The sequence below is a fragment of the Carex rostrata genome, chromosome 1, assembly GCF_964058835.1.
Source record: "Carex rostrata chromosome 1, lpCarRost1.2, whole genome shotgun sequence".
NCBI lineage: Eukaryota > Viridiplantae > Streptophyta > Magnoliopsida > Poales > Cyperaceae > Carex > Carex rostrata.
Window position 1 is genome coordinate 4748674 of NC_135918.1, and position 17794 is coordinate 4766467.

Consider the following 17794-nt stretch of genomic DNA (forward strand, 5'->3'; position numbering starts at 1 on the left):
TTAGTATCAAATCAAGGGGCAAAAAAAATTAAAAAATGAATGTATTAAAATTAACTTAAAAACTCACATATTTGACCGCTTGACTTGATACAAAATAAATTCAAAAACTTATAAATTTTACATGTAAACGCACAACTAATGAAGTAGATCGGTTTGAACAGTTTGGATTCATCATTTGAACTCGATTTGATAGGTTTTGGAGTTGGTGTTATATATACTGAAATGACACTGATATTATATTAACCATACTCTTCTTTAATTACACCTCTCCTCCAGTAGCTGGACTCCCAAATTAAAAAAAATCAAGGATCTCAAAACAAGGACCCAAATCCCACTGAGTACCACCTACGGTACCTCAATTTTTGAGTTTGAATCAGGTCAGTTCATTATACATTACCACACAAATCTTAAACGGGCAGCTTGGGTCGGATTAGCCCATATTATGATTGGACGGTTAGAATTGAAAATACAAACAGTGCATTACCTCAGGGAGAGTCTCCGACTCATCGAGACTCCTCCGGAGCTGCGCTTTCGCTTTCGCTTAGACGCCTCACCTCACCTCCTTTTGTTTTCGATAGCTTCTGAAAAGATCTCACGAAACTGTGGAGATATCAATAAATTTATTGATTTCTTAGAGACCAAAGAATTTGAATTATTGGTGCTGTGTGCTTGTTCGTAATTGTCGTTTCGTGCACGATTTAGGCGCCTTTCCTAGTAGAAAGTGTTGTGCTTTTTAAGCCCTCGTTTCACTTCTTCTATCAGACGGAGGTTACAACTTACAATAGGTGATATTTTTCCAGTTCTCGATTTATTTTCTGGGAATTGTATTCTTTTGCCACCTGTGTTAGGCATCCCGTTTCTATTCGAATTCCTGTCCATGGAGACCATATTCAATTCAATGTTTCCCACCTTTTTCTCAATCTTTTGCGTAATTTATATCATTGGTTATTTCGTAATCTTCCGAAATTGGAACCAGAAACTTCGACCTGAAGCATCTAGCTGCCTAATCTCACTATTTCATGGGTCTCCAGCTGTGATCTTGGCCATTTCGGCGCTTCGCTCGCAACCTGTTTGGGGATTTGCCTCACCCAACACAAACTCAGAGAACGCAGTTTTGGAATTTAGCATTGCCTATTTCACCATGGATCTCGTTCACTACCTAATCTTCACTCCCCGAGAATACCTCTTTATAGCTCATCACCTTGCCACACTTTTTGTGTTTATAACATGCCGCAGTGTTGCCTTGCATGGTGCATTCTCTGTGATGGTGCTTCTTGTGTTCGCTGAAATTACCAGCTTCTGTCAGAATGTATGGACCCTTGCTGGGTTGAGAAAGGATGATTCAGATCTGGCAAAGAGGGTTTATTGGGTTCTCTCCCCACCATTCTATGCCCTTTATACCGTCATGAGGGTGGTTGCTGGCCCGTTGTTTTTTGTCAAGATGAGTACTTCTCTTTTGAAACATGAAGCGAGGGACGTGATGCCTATTTGGATTTCTCTTTCTTGGATTGTGGTTGTTGGTGCTGCTATTATGGTAAGCTGGTTGTGGATTTGGAATAACTGGATGGAGTATTTTAGAGAAAGAGGTGTTAGCAAGGAGAAGAAAGAAGGTTAAGGCTGTAATTGCAATCGTGTAACATGGTTGGGTTGGGTTCAAGAGCTTCCTGCAACAGCTGTGGTGGTGATATTAATTTGTTTTTGTTGATGGCTTGTTTTTAGTTAGTCAACAGAAATAACATCATCTGATAATTGTTTTAGTTTTCGGTAGAAAAGAAAAAGCAATTTGAGAATAGAAATGAAGTACTTACATTGCATGTTTCTGTCACTTACTGCAACTAATCTATAATGCAGTATCGATTAGTGGATTTTTCATCTTCTTATTTTTAAGTACTGAATGCTGAAAAGAATGCAAAGTATGATTTTGTTTATGACATGGTGCCAATCATAGAGTCCATTGAGAGGTTTTCTTTATTTTTCAATTTCTTGCTGAGTCAAGGCTCAGTCGGTGGTGGTTCAATGTTTATACTGGCATTGTTGTTGATTTTTGAGTGTGATACCTGTAATATATTTAAAGGGTTATTCTGCAATACATTACATATTACACGAAATATTTTAACAATATGACCATACAAATTCCGCTCAATAAATATAGCACGAAATATTTAAATTATTTTTAAAATTAGTCCTGATTTTAGTAAGAAAAATATTCACTGAGAAAAGGAAAAATATATTTCAGATAGAGAGGCGAACAGGAAGCAATTTTGGAAATGTTGTCACGCTCATAGCGTCACAACATTTTTCTCTTTTGGGCCTGGTTTTGTCAGCTCTTAGAACTCGACTTGAGAAGATCAGCAGTGTTCCAAGGTTCTCCCTTAGCAAAGCCCATTTCCTTGACCCAATAGATTCGATTGGTCTACATTCTGATTGGACGGTCCGAATTCAAACTCAGACTTGGTTTGACGAATTTGGACCCAATATTCCTGATCTACAGAAACCTTGACATTGGGTTATATCATCAAATTACATTCTGCTACAAGCAAATTCAATTTCTCTTTCCGCCCCTCTTTCGATTTCGATGCCATCTCCTAATTTGACCTTTCTTCCTTTCCTCTGTACATTTGAATTGAAGTTATTAGAATAACTAGAATAGTGAAATTTAAAAATAGCAAATAAAAATAGAAAATAAATAGTGATTTTCAAATTAGTATAAAAATAATGCTATTTGAATTAGTAAAAATATTGTTTGAATTATAAATTTGAAATAGTGAATAGCTGTGACTGATAAAGAATAGCATTGCTAATTAAGAGGAAAGATAAGCAAGTGAGATCTCAAATGAATTGTCACAACGTGAAGATAACAGAAGTGGTGTCAATTTTATAATTTTGAGATTGTGTTAGTAGAAATCCGAGAAGAAAGCCTTTTTTTTTTCTTCTCTCTTCACAATTTTAAATAGTAGCTATTCCAACATTTATAAGGAATAAATAATATCAGCTATTCTAACTATTCCGAATAGCAAAAATATTGTTTGGATGCACATTGCTATTCCAAATAGCCATCTATTCTAGCTATTCTCATTTCATGTAAACATACCCTTTATCTTTAAATTACTACTAATCGATTAACATAAATAGAATAATTATTCATTGAGCAAGTAATAATTTTAGACACGGTTTTAAGAAAATCGAAAACCTAGATTAACCAATCCCAAAGCTGTATCATGGCCATGTAGAGTAAAACACGAATACTACAACCCGTTTCAGAACTCTCCCATGGCGCTAGATCATAATAAATCCCAATTTCAACATACATAACTTGAATATAGAGAAGAGATACTTGAATATCGTCTAGGAGTAGAACTAGGGTGTTCTTAAGCTCACCAAAGTATAGGAGTAGAACTAGGGTGTTCTTAAGCTCACCAAAGTATTTGGTGAGTTTAACTTTAAAATCCATTAAATTAATTTTAAATGATGAATTCGAACTGTTGGAATCTGCTTATCTTACGTGTGATGCGTCTACATGTGAAATTTTTAAACATTCAAATTAGTTTAGTATAAAGTCAATTGGTCAAAATTAGAAGGTTAATAAATTAATTTTAGTGCATTCATTTTTTGAACGTTTTTTGACTGCTTGACTTTATACTAAATTAATTCGAATGTTCAAAAATTTCACATGTAGATGCATCACACGTAAGGTAGATGGGTTTCAACGGTTCGAATTCGTCATTTAAAATCGATTTAATGAGTTTTAGAATTAAGCTCACCAAACACTTTGGTGAGCTTAAGAGCACCCTAGTTCTACTCATCGTCTAGTATGTATCAAGGATCGATCGGTTTATAATTAAAAATTCATAACTTGTTGTATGAATAAAATTTATGTAATGTTGCTTTATAAATACATATATAACTATAGATTAGAACATGCCTTTTGTTTTTATTTTTTCGGTTTCGCAAGCCGACAATTAATTTTAGCCTCTTTAGGTATATACATACATGAGGAGACATTAAATGTCTCATCAATTCATCATGCTTTACATCAGTTATTTTTTTTCTAAAAATTTAAAAAATTGATCTAAACCACTTAACATAATTTCATGTTAAAATGTACTTGACAACTAAATTTTATATTTTTATTTAAGTATTTTACTAATTTTTTTAGATAGATACAAAATCACTGATTTTGAATGGTACGAAAACAATAATTTTGTATCTATCTTTCTTAAAAGAAATAGTTATAAAAATATATAAAATGTAAACTTTGATCTCCAAACACATTTTATTATGGAGATCATGTTGAACAGTTCAGATCAACTGATTGAACTTTGAAAACGAAGATAAAACACGCAAGACACGATGATCGATGAGGCATGAGTATGATAGTAATTTACAATACTCATAACATATTACTCTAAATTATGTAGCAAAATCATGTTTAAGCTAGCACGGAATTTTGAAAATAAATAAAGATCAATTGAGCCGATTACCTCTTGTTGAATCTGCCACTGATTGAGATCTCTCTTTCATTATTAATTTAGTTACATATAGTTTTGGAAAAGTATGAATTATAGGTATATAAAGATCTATAGCTTGCTGATGTATTTGCGAAGAGCTTCGGAGGCGTCCTTTGTGTGCTCCGGCGCTGGCAAATTCGTCAAGAGAGTCACCTTCGATGACGAGAGCTGAGCTATCTTCTCATTAGTTGAAGCATCTATCTTCCAAAGCTTCACCTCCCATACCTGTTCAGATATGCATGATAGAAATAATTAATTAATTAATTAATATCTAAATTAATTTGTAATTATTAGTTGGTGGAATGAGGCTACACATATGGTAATATAGATATTAAGGATGAAGCCGTGTTATAAATTCATATCATTATTATGATTTTTAAAGTTGAATGTAATTTTTATATAAAAATCTTCTTAGAAATGAATTTTATATTTTTTTAGAATTTTTTTATTCTTAAATGCCTCCATCATACCTCCATTTTAAAAACATTAATAAATTAAAATTTAAAACTTAAAAGTCAAAATAAACCTGTTGGGTATGATCAACATCATTTTATCTATGCACGTGTAAAAAATTGTGACATTTCAATTTTATTTTAGTTGTCATCAAGAGCTTGTAAAAAATATACTAATATAGATAATTTCTAGACGTTGTTTTTTCAAATGATTGATTCACATAAAAACAAAACCGAAATATAATATTTTTTTAGAGCACATAGAGAAAATAACATAGATTACATCTAACGGTTTTATTTTTGACGTTTGTGATTTAAATTTTGATTTATTAATGTTTTTAAAAATAGAGACATGGTGGAGACACAAAAAATAGAGGCATTTGAACCCTCTCTTCTTTTAAATAGGTAGAAATTCACTCAATCTAAAAATTGTGAACCATATATTTAAAAGTCGTAATTTTCTTTTTATTAAAAAAACAGTAAAAAGATCCTAAAAATGTAAAATTCAGTTTCCAAATATATTTTCATAAAGATCACGTTTAACCATTCGAATCAAATATAAAGATATAAATTCATAATGCTACCCGAAATATTATCATAGCCACACACTCTAGTTGTTGATTATCATTATATATTAAATTCAGACTTAATAAATTAATGACACCATGTGCAAAGTCAGCGACCAGTCAAACCCTGCCTACTTCTCTCTCTAACCTCTTTCTTAATTAAAACCATTGCAATTAATTTGCTCTCAGTGCAAATAAAAATAATAGTTAATATATAAAAGGAATAAGGTAGCAGGTACCCATTTAATTAATTAGACAAAATCAGCAAATTCTCTTGCACGGTTGCACCCTAATTAGTTAAATTCAAATTAATTCATGCATGTACCCCTTAATAAAGTGATATATTTTTTTTTTATTAAAGGAGAAGAAGAGATATATAAAAGTAGAGTAAAAAAGTCAAACCAAAATATAAAAATAGAGAAGAATGTAAATATAAACCATGCATTAATTACCCTCTGAATCTCTGATAGAAAGCCCATATTATTAATTGTAGATGATTAGAAGAGACTAATTGAATATATTTTTTTTTTTTGTAAAAAGAATATAAAGAAGAGGAATTTCATGTATACTCCTCAAAGATTTCGATATTACAAAGCTCCCTCTAAAATTCATTATATAATATTTATAAAATGGTACTTTATAAATTTAAAATTAATTGTAATAAAAATCAATAAATTAGATAAATTTGTGAGTTATTGAAATTTAATAAATGTTGATATTATAAATTTTAGAGAGGGAGTACGTAATTTCAAGGTTTTGAAGGGTATACATGAAATTTCTCCTGAAAGAAGGAGGAGGAGGCGGCGAAGAAGAAGAAGATATGGATAGAATTGTAACGTCCTTCTCTTTGATAAAGAAAACTAAGGGGCAAAGACAAATTAGATAAGGTTGTTTGATATAAATAAAAAATGAAAATTGTAGGGGTAAATTAGTAAAAAAAAGAAGAGAGAAACTGAAGTTGAACTACAAATTACACCTACCTGTGTAGTTCTACCGACATGCACCGGAGAAGCCTCGGCCAATACGAGATCGCCGAGACGGGCACTTTTGTAATGATTGATGCTGAGCTGAACACCGGCAACTCTGCAAAACTCCGATGCCATGTGGGCCCCAATGCTCGCTAGACCTTCCGCTATCATGGCCGATACGCCTCCGTGCAACACTTTGAAAGGCTTAATTTGTATAGTTGTTAATTAGTATAATTTAATTATGAGAGTGTTAGAGATCTAGCATTCATGAGAGAGGAAGTATATATGACTATGAGAGCTAACCTGGCAGCAGAGTTGGCTGATTTGGAGGCGACCGGAGACGAGAGAGGGAGAGAGAATATCTATATTGCAACCGATGTTGTGCAGCGGCATGTCGAGCTCAGCCATCATCGGTTTCCTTGACGATGTCTCCTCCATCGATCGATAGATGATCGATCAATCCCTACTGTTAAGTGTTAATTAATGAATTTGCTTTTCAATCGGATATGAATATATGAGTATGAAGTCAAAAGTCAATAGTCAAAACTGGTTGCTGCTGCTTGCTTTGACGAGAGAGAGGGAGAGAGCAAAAGAGATGGATGAAGTAGGGACGTGGGCCAGATCCTCTCTAAAGTAATCTAAATTTTTATTTTAGATACGGACCGTTCGATCAGAATTCGTAGCAATTTTAGTGAGGCCGATATAGCTTGTAGCCTTGTAGTATGCAAAATTTGGTATTTTTCCTCGTCTACTTGTTGAGGCCAATTTTCGTATACTGGATTTAATGCTACTAGCACATGTACTTGTATTGTATGATCAGTACGAACTACATAAATACATATTGTACCAGTTCCAATAATGATTTTTAATTTAGGTCTCAATATATGTTTGTCTAAGTTCTGTTAAGTTGACTTAAAATCAGATTAAAACCAAATTAATATCAAACTCAAACAACAAAAATTTATATTCTAATTCGTAAAATTTCTTTCATCACTTTTGACCTTAATTGTTTTTTTTTTTTTGCATCTTTCATGCCCGTAGGCTTTACATAACAACTCATTTCAGTACGAAGACATTGATATTTTAATTGTTCCTGTCCTGTTTCCTATACAAGAGACTAGAGTCAAATTTGGCCGTCAAAAACTAGCATAATAAGTTAATACTGAGAAGCACACCCGACTACCCAAGTCGGTACATACTGGAACCAAAAGAAAATATGCCCAAACATTGACAAAAACAATATCAAACCATAACTGTTAGACAAATAAAAAAATATTTTGCATTTGAGATTGGTTTTGCATGTCACTGCATTACTTTGACTTCTTAATTACTTCGATATGCTTTTGAATTCTTTCCTCGTCCTCTAATTTAAATGATATAAGATTAATATGAGCACTCTATTTGTTACAATATCTTTCCCTTCGCATTTACCAATACTCAAATCACTTCTAGCTAGGCATATATTTAGATTTGAAAAATGCTGGATCATATAAAGTTGAGAGTTAATTATTTGTGCAACTATTTTCAGTTGTGTAGAGATTGGAGATTGGTACGTACCAGATGGAAACAGAAGATGCCACAAATTATAAGACAATGTTGAGATTGGAACAGGAATGAATTTGGGCAAAATAATAAAATGAAAAAGGCAACTTTGAATGAATTGAAACTTGGAAGACTTCGAATTACTCCAAGAACAAATAGATTTTAAGATGGATATACCTTTATAGGCTTCGGTAAATAAGTTCAATTATCTTCATTGGTGGATTGGTGGATGCTTGAGATGCATTTTGAGGGGTGTTGGGGAGAGTTAGAAGCGATCAGAATGAGAGATTTAGCAGGAGGAAGGGAATGGCACAATTTCAACAGTGTGTACTACTTTTAGATTTAGTGGTATTTTATACTCGTGCCTACTCCTGGATTTAATTCACAGTTAAGTAGAAGAAAATTTAACGGAAAAAAAAGTCAGTTCAGGCTAATTCGCATAAAAGAATTAAAGAAAACATACGTGGTCCGATTTTCTACTTCATTGTGAAGAATCATTAATTCGCCAAGAGAAAAAAAAGAGATATGCTATTAAGGATCTAAATATATATTATGTCGTAACTAGTCATGCTATGACTTGAATCACATGACGTACCGTGACTACATTTGAAAGGATAACCATGGCATGTGAATGATCACAACACGTTAGTCACGCCATGACCAAGGCATGCTGTGACCACACGTGTCGTATCCGAATATGACCGGTCATGTTTAACTATTTTTTTTCATAATTTAGATTAGTTTATTCAAGATTCATCATTCAATTAAGATCTAATAGTCCTAATTACACGTGACTCACGTGACCATGTGTCATACTGTAATCAAATCTTTCACGTGACGTGTCGTGACGTCAAATTTTCGAAAAATGACCACGTGAATGGTCAGGGCACGCGAGTCACAACACGTGACCGGCACACATGCATGCAATGTCATGCTGTGATGGAATCGTGTGTTGTGACTGAATGGTCAAGACACGCGAGTCACAACACGTGACCGGTACACATGCAATGTCGTGCTGTGATGGAATCGTGTGTTGTGACTAAATCGTGTTGTGTCGTGACATATGTGGTCACGTCGTGAGTTTTTTAGATCTTTATCTGCTTTTTTGCTCTAATTCATCAGGAGAAAAAAAATTATACTCTTATTAGTATTTTGTGCCTATCCCTGATCGAAATTTTGAATTCGCTCCTGGGAGTGATTATAATTTGTGCATAGGAGGAAGGGGAAGAGAGTACTTAATTATATTAATTTCAATTTTCAATTAATTAATTAGATAAATATGTAAGTTACTAGAATTTGAATGGTAAATATGTAATTCTAAAATTTAGAGTAGAAAATATGTAATTTCATTACTTTTTAAGTGGTAAAAATTCTTTTTTTAAATTTTTTTTCTTAATGTTACTGATGTAAATGCTCTAAGTATTTGGAATAACCGGATTTGGAACCGCTATTTTTTACACCTCATGGTTATTAGCTAGATACGGTTACATATTCGCTTCGCCTATTTAATAAGTACAAGTTCAGAAAATCATAATTCATACATAAAAGTCGTTTAGGTTTCTATACGAGTGCATTACACTATGCCGGTGAACTAGCCAAAGTCCAATCCTTTAAAAAATAAATGAATTACAATTAACAAATAAAAACTTTGTTAGCACCAGGGGCATCTTAAAAAATTGTTGTATGAAGTATAAGAACCATTGTATTATACCAATTATCTGATTCAGTAGATGTACTGGTTGTATATAATGGAGTATAAATGCACAAATGAAAGAATTAAAGAACCATGTGTTATAACACTTAAATGGTTCAGAAATCAGAACAGATGTAGAGGTATCAGGTATGTAGTAAAGAGTGACAACAATAAACTATGCAAATAATTTGCTCAAATCCTTAAGAGATAAAATTCACTTGCCAGAGAGAGCGTCCAACTACAAAAGATAATAAAGGAAAGCTACTCTTCTAAAAATAAAAAATAGAAAACCAAAAACCAAAAATAAAGAATAACCATAAAAAATAAACTAGGGCATCTCGCAGAACTCATCATGCAATCTCCTAATTCCTTAATCATTTGAATTAGGTGAACCCATGTCAAATGGATCATCCGGAAGTAGATGTGCAAGATGGTGTTCAGGTGTAGCTGGTGAGAGTATATTAAGAATGTCATCATCAACTTTAATTGCTTGAGGTTCCGGCATCTCAACATGATGAGGAAGTTCATCTTCGGCCATCATTGCCGAACATTCTGGCATACTGCTGCTCAAAAGTGCATCTTCTGAACTTGGCACCATATATATTTCACTATCGGAAAGATTAGGTTGTTTGATCTGATTGTCAAATTTCTCGACAATGCAGAAATAGGCTTTCATAGCAGAAGGTCTTGGAATTGGATCTACCAATTTCGGACCACTATCTGTTTGATTCCATAGAACCCTGCCCATGGAACGAGCTGTAGAGACACAAATCAACCTCTTCTGAATAACCTCACCATCGGGCGAGAAAAATGGCACGGATAATGTGCTTATATTGACAGTGTAATGGGTTAATTCCAGCCATCTTTTTGCATCATTGTCTGGAATGCTAATCTCGAAGACAATAAGTTCCGGCTGACCTGGGCCCGGAGCAGGGGAAATCAACGCCAACTTTGGTTCAGAAAGATCGGCTTCTCGCTTAATTAAAGCGGGGTACAGTGGAGTGAACACCGACATTCTCAAGCAATCCCAAGCAAATTCAAGGTTGGGTTGTTTGATCGGATTTTGGAATCTCTCACCAAGACAGAAATAGGTTGCCAAGGAAGGAAAGTGAGGTCTTGGTTTCAATTTCATCCAGCGATTAGTATGATTCCATAGTACCCGGCCCATGGGACGATCCGTAGAGACACAAGTAAACCTCTTCTCCATCACTTCACCATCCGGCGAGAAAAATGGCATGACCAATATGAATTTTTTGATGGGGTAATGGGTGTTATCCAGCCATCTTGTTGCATCAGTATTGTGTGGACTGCTGATCTCAACAATAATAAATTGCGGCTGAACTGGCTCCGCAACAGGGGAGATTAACACCAACTTCTCAGAAAGATTGGCTTGTTGCTTAATTAAAGCGGGGTACAGAGGGGTGACCGCTGAGATACTCATGCAATCCATAGCAAATTCAAGATTGGGGTTTGTTTTGATTAGAGAAGTTGAAGGATTGATAGCATGTGAGGTTCACAAATTGAAGAGAAGTAGGGTATATATACTTGAGACTAAGACAAAAATAGATAATTACATATAATTTTGAAAATAGCGGTTTTAAGCTAGCTTAATATTATTGCCTAGTTTGGACAAGATAAAAGGTATAATAGGATTGCAGCACAATAATTATCGTTTTCATTTCCAAATATAGAGAGCTTGCATATCAAGAATTCCTTCCATCTCTATTTCAGAAAGAAATGATAATTCTCTTTTTGGCTTATGTGCTTTTTAGTTTATGCGGTCCATCCTTTCTATTTTTTATAAAATATTTCCAAATAACCGTTTTTTTTTGCTAGAAATGTCAATTACTAACAATTAAGAACAATCTCTTCATATGTTCAGAATTAACGGTTTGGATTCGTACTAATATAAAATTTTCATAAATTATTATAAACACCACAATACTAATATAAATTCATTTAGTACATGGTCAAGCGGTCAAAAAAAATAATTAAAAATTAATACATAAAACAATTAAAAAGTTAACTTATAAAATGTTCATTATTTTGACCACTTGATCATGTGCTAAAAAAAAAATTGAAACTTTAAAATTTTTACATGTACATACATCACTCACGAACTACTTGGATATCAACGGTTTGAATTCGTAGTTGGAATTCAATCTGATAGTCTTTTGAAGGTGTGCTCACCAACTCCTCTTGGTGAGCACATCACACCCTAGTTTTGCTCTCTATACACAAATTTAAACATTTATGTATGATACTAGATATAAATATCACAACACTATGTATATTAAGACCATACAGTCCATGTTTAAACAGTGGATAATTTAACATTAAGATTTGTTTTTTTTATGTTAGACATGAATATCATAAAACTAAGTACAAACATTGTGTATTATATGTTTAAACACCTCACAAAGTAATTTGTGTTTTAGGTGTGGGGATCACTGTTTTCAACTTTGTATATTCAATGCGCTTAGAAGTTACTTGCACTTTATTAGCACAAATTGAAAAGAGTGAGTCTATGGTACTATGCATATTACGATTTGGCACCGTGCTACAGCTCTATATTCGAGTTTTCAAATCCTAACGGTCGATCCGAACCGTTCATCTTGTTCTCCATATTAATATGTGTTTGGAGACCAAATTTTACATTTTTTGAAATTTTTTTACTATTTTTTGAAATTTATTGAAAATCACTGTTTTTGGATGGTCCAGAATTTTCAGATCAAGTGATTTTCTAAATGTTTAAAAAAATAGTAAATTTTTTTTTTAAAATGTAAAATTTGGTTTCCAAAGACATATTAATATGAACAAGATGAACGGTTCGGATCGACCGTTAGGATTTGAAAACTCGAATATAGAGCCGTAGTACGGTGCCATATCGTAATATGCACGGTACCATAGACTCATTCAATTGAAAATATGTTTATGTTTTTAAAGAGACAAGAATAATTTAACTCTGACATAATTTTGGAGAAGAGAAATTACATAAAACAAAGTAAAATATTACAAAATGTATATCAATTACTAAGTAAAAAAAGAAAATTTTGGTTTTGTGATGATTTTGTACTAAGAGCATCTATATTTCTGAAACTATTAGAGTTTTTAATTTGATGTGGCAGTTTCTAATCCAATTTCAGGAATGTGGGAGAGTTTCTTATTTAGAAACTATGCAAGAAAGTTTCTTATTAAGAAACTGTTTATAAACTCTATGTTGGTCAAATAATTGGCTCAAATTGTTTCTCCTTTTTAATTTGTTGCTGACGTGGCTTAATAGAAACTCTAAAATGAGTTTCAGGGATGTGAGAGTTAGAAACTTTAGAGACCATAATTTCTAAAAAGTAGTTAATAGTTATTTAGAAATCCTATTGAGTTTTAAAGATGTAGATACTCTAAGTTTATTGTCGCCAGAAATTTCCAAAAAGGAAAAAGTATGGCAACTTTAAAAACATAAACATATTTTCAATTTTCTTTAATAAGGCTGAGACCGATACGTATCGAAACCTCATGGCAACTTTAAATTTTGTTTAATTCGTACAAATATTAATACGAACCAAATAGCAGACATGCGATCAAATTTAGTTCGATATAGATCCGACCGTCTCCTAAAGACAAATTAAAAACATCACAAGAAAAACAAAGACAATCGATTAGCGGGCTATGTAATTTGTATTCAGTAAGATTTCCATCTTCGTTTTCTTTTGGAAGAGTCCAATGGGCTATGTAATTTGGGCCCAAAATTCTGCTAGGATTAACGGGCGATGATTCCCGGGCAATAAATCCAGAATCCGAACGGCCTATGAGATGTAATTATTGACCGTCAGATCTTGATCGAACGATCAATTTAACTGAAAACCGATCCTTCGAGACTGGAGAGCACCAGAGCCCCTCACCGCTCGCCAGTCCACTGCCGAGTGCCGACCGAACCCACCGCCTTCTGTGCCACGCTCTCTTCCTCTGAGCGATCAAAAAGAAAAACAACACAGAGAACGAAATCATTAAAAGCAAAAAGAAAAGGAATCAAACATTTAAAACCTTTCCCAAACTCGCTCTCTTTTTCCTCCAATGGGAGCGCGCCTTGACCTCTTCGTCATAACATGTCGCTAGTCGCACTAGACCAGCTCCTCTCGCAGCCCGGTACCGGGATGTACCTGCCAGATAAGCAGCTTTCAGTGGATCCATACAAGGATAAGGCACAAGATGATATGCTAATCCAGCAGGAGATAATGATTGCCGAGAACAGCGGCGGTGAGGAGCACAGCGAGGTTAAGCAGCCTAAGAAACGCGCCGAGACTTGGGTCCAGGAGGAGACGCTCTGCCTTATTGCGCTCCGGCGCGAGATGGATTCTCACTTTAACACCACTAAATCCAACAGGTGTGGTGTTTATCATTTCCAGTGTTGCTAATTTAACCGAGGAATAAGTAATCAGTGTCAATTTGTTGTTTTTGAGTGGTTATGTAATTCAGCTCCAGCTAGGTTTATGATTTGGGGCGAAAGTAGTATCTCTTGATGATATGTTGTGGCTTAGGTTATTAATTGGGAATGAGCAAGTTAGGTTTAGGTGTCATACTGTTCATGTGATGTGAGCAAATAATAAGAGATGGCTGACATAAACAGTGACTGCTGACTGGTGTATGGACAATTGACAAACAAATATGTCAGGTGTGCTGCTTTATTGCAGTAGTGTAATAATTTTCAATGGACTCAGAAATTTGGTATTAAGGTACTGCTTTTCTTATGTATGGGAAAATGCTAGTGTCTTCACTTGCAACGTGAAAAAGGTACCTAAAAGGTTAATAATATAATAACAGCACATCTCAGATATCCATAGTATTGGACCAGTTATTATAATTTCTTTTGCTAATCCGGTGATGTCATCAGGCATTTATGGGAGCAAATCTCAGCGAAGATGCGAGAAAAGGGATACGACCGGTCTCCAACAATGTGCACTGACAAGTGGCGAAATCTGCTGAAAGAGTTCAAGAAAGCAAAGCACCACTCGAAGGGGAGTGGGCCTGCCAAGATTTCCTACTACAAGGAGCTTGATGAGTTACTTAAAGAGCGTACCAAGAACACACCTTATAAGAGTCCCATGCCTACAAACAGTGTGGCCATTGGTACGGCTTCAGCTGCCACTTCAAAGGTTGATTCGTATCTCCAGTTTTCTGACAAAGGTATTATATTCGTACCTTAGTTTGTAACGCATACAAGTGCCACATTCCAAACAGCACAGGTGCAGACATTGTACCCAAAAGGAAAGTACAATTTCCAAAAAAAAAAAAAAAATGGAATTTTAAGTTCAGAAAAATAATGGACTGGTTAGGTACGGGCTAAAGAACTGTTGGGTTAAAAAGGAAATCTATGGAACTTCAGGGGCAAAAACATGAAAGGACCAAAATCCAGATTGATCCGGACAGCATGCTCAATTGTCCCACATGATGTAAAGAAAATTAGGATAACCCAACCCCTATAAATAAGCATTGAAGGAGTTTAGCATAACTGCAAAAGCTTGACTGGCTCGGGCCCGCCCTTTGAGGACATCTCATCCTGTGTGGCCATATGTGGTGCAGAAACATCTCTTGCCATATCCTGCAAACGATGCTGATCATTTTACTATAGTGATAGTACGTTTTTAGTGTGGCAATTTCTTCTTTCTGCTTGAATGAGGTTTGTATTCTTCTTACCACAATTCAAGATTAATTCTTTACTCTTATTATTTATTTATTTATTTATCTTTTCAAGGTTTTGAAGATCCAAGTCTTCCATTTGGGTCTGCTGAAGGTATCTCTCGTATTTTTCTACCTTCTCTTTTTGTCATTTTAATGCTGAACAGAAAATACAACTTGAACAACTACGTAATAATGCACTTATCGTATTCTGGGGAGAGGCCCCCCATTTATAGTAAATAGTTAATATTGGCAGGAATTACAAAAGTATATAAATGATTCTGCCTGATCATTTATTTTTCATTGACTAAACATAACCATGAGCTTGTATTGTTTTTATTTTTGTTATTTTTATTTTTCTTTTTCTTTAGGAAGTGGCAGGTCAACACTTAGCATGGACCGGCATTTAGAGAGCGATAGGCATCCTCTTGCCATAACTGCTGCTGAAGCAGTTGCCACAAATGGTACCAATCCATGGAACTGGAGAGATACCCCTACAAATGGTACAATGATACAATTTCATGTTTTTGTTTGGTACTCCAATAGTTATTTGTTAATTTTCTTGTTGAGGTGGAAATATTTTAATCTATTTTTATTCCATTACAGGTGAAGAAAATCAAGCACCTTTTCTCGGAAGGGTAATTTTGGTGAAGTGGGGGGAGTACACCAAAAGAATAGGTATCGATGGCACATCAGATGCAATAAAGGAAGCCATAAAATGTGCATTTGGGCTACGAACAAGAAGAGCATTTTGGCTTGAAGATGAAGATGACGTGGTTAGGAGCTTTGACAGGGACATGCCACTTGGAACATATACTCTTCATCTTGATGATGGTAATTTTGGAAATTCACCATCTCAGTTTTTTTATACTTCCATGGGTTTTGCTAGCTAGGTTTCATGTTGACTTTGCCTTTTTAATAAGCAGAAGTTCAGAAAAAACATATATAACAAAGTCTTCATGGTTTTATACTACATGGTGTTTATTAAAGCGTATTACACACTGTACCAGTGAACCTGCCAAAGCCCGATCCCGGGTCAACTTGAGAAATATTTTTACAGAGTATAAATGCACAAATCAAAGAATTAAAGAACCATGTGAAATTATATGAATTGGATTATTTCGGTACAAATGTATAGGGTGTATGCAGTACAGAGATTACTGATAAGGTCATGGGATATTTTTGTCAAAGAGGGGTAATCTTGCTTTAATCAAAACTTTAAATGAAAATTAGAGAAATTCTCAATTGCATATCCCAATTATATCAGTTTGTTTACATTTATAAAAAATTTGGAGGTCTTAGTGGGCCATTCGTAAATTTTCTGTTAGTGTCAAATATGAGTGTCTTTAAAAATTATGTAAAAGACCGAAATATCATTCTGTAAGTGCTTAAATTAAAAAAAAAATGAGTTCAATTAATCTTGAATTAAATTTTCTAAATATTATGGCAGGTCAGTACTGGAATACTGGCAGTAATTTGCAGTGAACGGCCAAATACAATACTTTTAAGAGGTCCTGTAAAATGCCAAGATAACCTTTTAAAGTGCTTGAATGAAAAAGAAAATGGGTGCTAATTGAGCTCTTCTCTCAATTATGTATCTGTCTTATGGTTTGTGTAGTAATATCTTGTTTAATTGAATGCTTCTTTTACTGATATAAAATGAATTGGTTTCTGAAAAAACAGGGATAAGTATCAAAGTCTGCACATTTGACGATACTGACCGCATGCCAGTGCAAACAGAAGAGAGAACCTTCTACACTGAAGAAGACTTCCGTGAATTCCTCTCTCGCCGAGGTTGGATTTGCATTAGAGAACTAAGTGGCTTTCGAAATGTGGATACTTTAGATGATCTCTGCCCTGGTGCCATGTATCAAGGAGTCCGATTAATGGGCGATTAGGAGGCCCCCAGGTGTGTACTAACTAACAATGACAGTGGCTTCTGTAAAAAGAGGGTGTATATGAGTTTTTTTTTTCCTTGATCGGTGAAACGAGAAATTTATCTGACCTCATCTTGTAAGGCCTGTTAAATTGCTATCCACCTGGATTTCTTAGAATTTATGGTTCGCTCAGGAGTTGTGCTGCAATATGTTTTTTTAAACTTTTTTTAGTGCGTGTCCCCTCCACCCGAGGGTGCAATAAAAAACAGCCGGCCCAGAATAATCTCATCCGGGTCTAACTCAATCCGGTCCATTTTGAGATTCGTGCCAGGTTAAAAGAACGGTTCAGATTTATATATTGCACCTCAGGTACCTGGGGATACAAATTTATACCTTTTTCTCTCTTCCTTTTCGTAGAGCGTTTGCAATATTTCTTGGGTTGATTAAGACATGTTAAGGACATGTACCGACTGCTAATTTGGCGTTTCGTTTGGATCTTCACAAATTGAAATCAA

General features: G+C 34.6%; 3 protein-coding genes across 3 annotated transcripts; 2 read left to right on the top strand and 1 right to left on the bottom strand.

Annotated features, from left to right (window-relative positions):
• Window positions 1–453: 453 nt before the first annotated feature.
• On the top strand, window positions 454–1913 carry LOC144553350 (DNA-binding storekeeper). The gene has a single exon (XM_078301474.1). It carries the CDS (start codon window positions 878–880, stop codon window positions 1613–1615), a length of 738 nt encoding a protein of 245 aa, XP_078157600.1. The 5' UTR covers window positions 454–877; the 3' UTR covers window positions 1616–1913.
• Window positions 1914–4481: 2568 nt separating this feature from the next.
• On the bottom strand, window positions 4482–6975 carry LOC144565186 (1,4-dihydroxy-2-naphthoyl-CoA thioesterase 1-like). Its single transcript, XM_078314868.1, has 3 exons — window positions 6798–6975; window positions 6507–6698; window positions 4482–4733 (listed from the first exon to the last, which is right to left on the bottom strand). Exons 1-3 carry the CDS (start codon window positions 6930–6932, stop codon window positions 4578–4580), a joined length of 483 nt encoding a protein of 160 aa, XP_078170994.1. The 5' UTR covers window positions 6933–6975; the 3' UTR covers window positions 4482–4577.
• Window positions 6976–13525: 6550 nt separating this feature from the next.
• Window positions 13526–17486, top strand: LOC144553366 (trihelix transcription factor GT-4-like). Its single transcript, XM_078301499.1, has 6 exons — window positions 13526–14110; window positions 14618–14910; window positions 15479–15517; window positions 15774–15905; window positions 16009–16236; window positions 17086–17486. The coding sequence occupies exons 1-6, from the start codon at window positions 13833–13835 to the stop codon at window positions 17298–17300; spliced, it is 1185 nt and encodes a 394-aa protein (XP_078157625.1). The 5' UTR covers window positions 13526–13832; the 3' UTR covers window positions 17301–17486.
• Window positions 17487–17794: the final 308 nt, after the last annotated feature.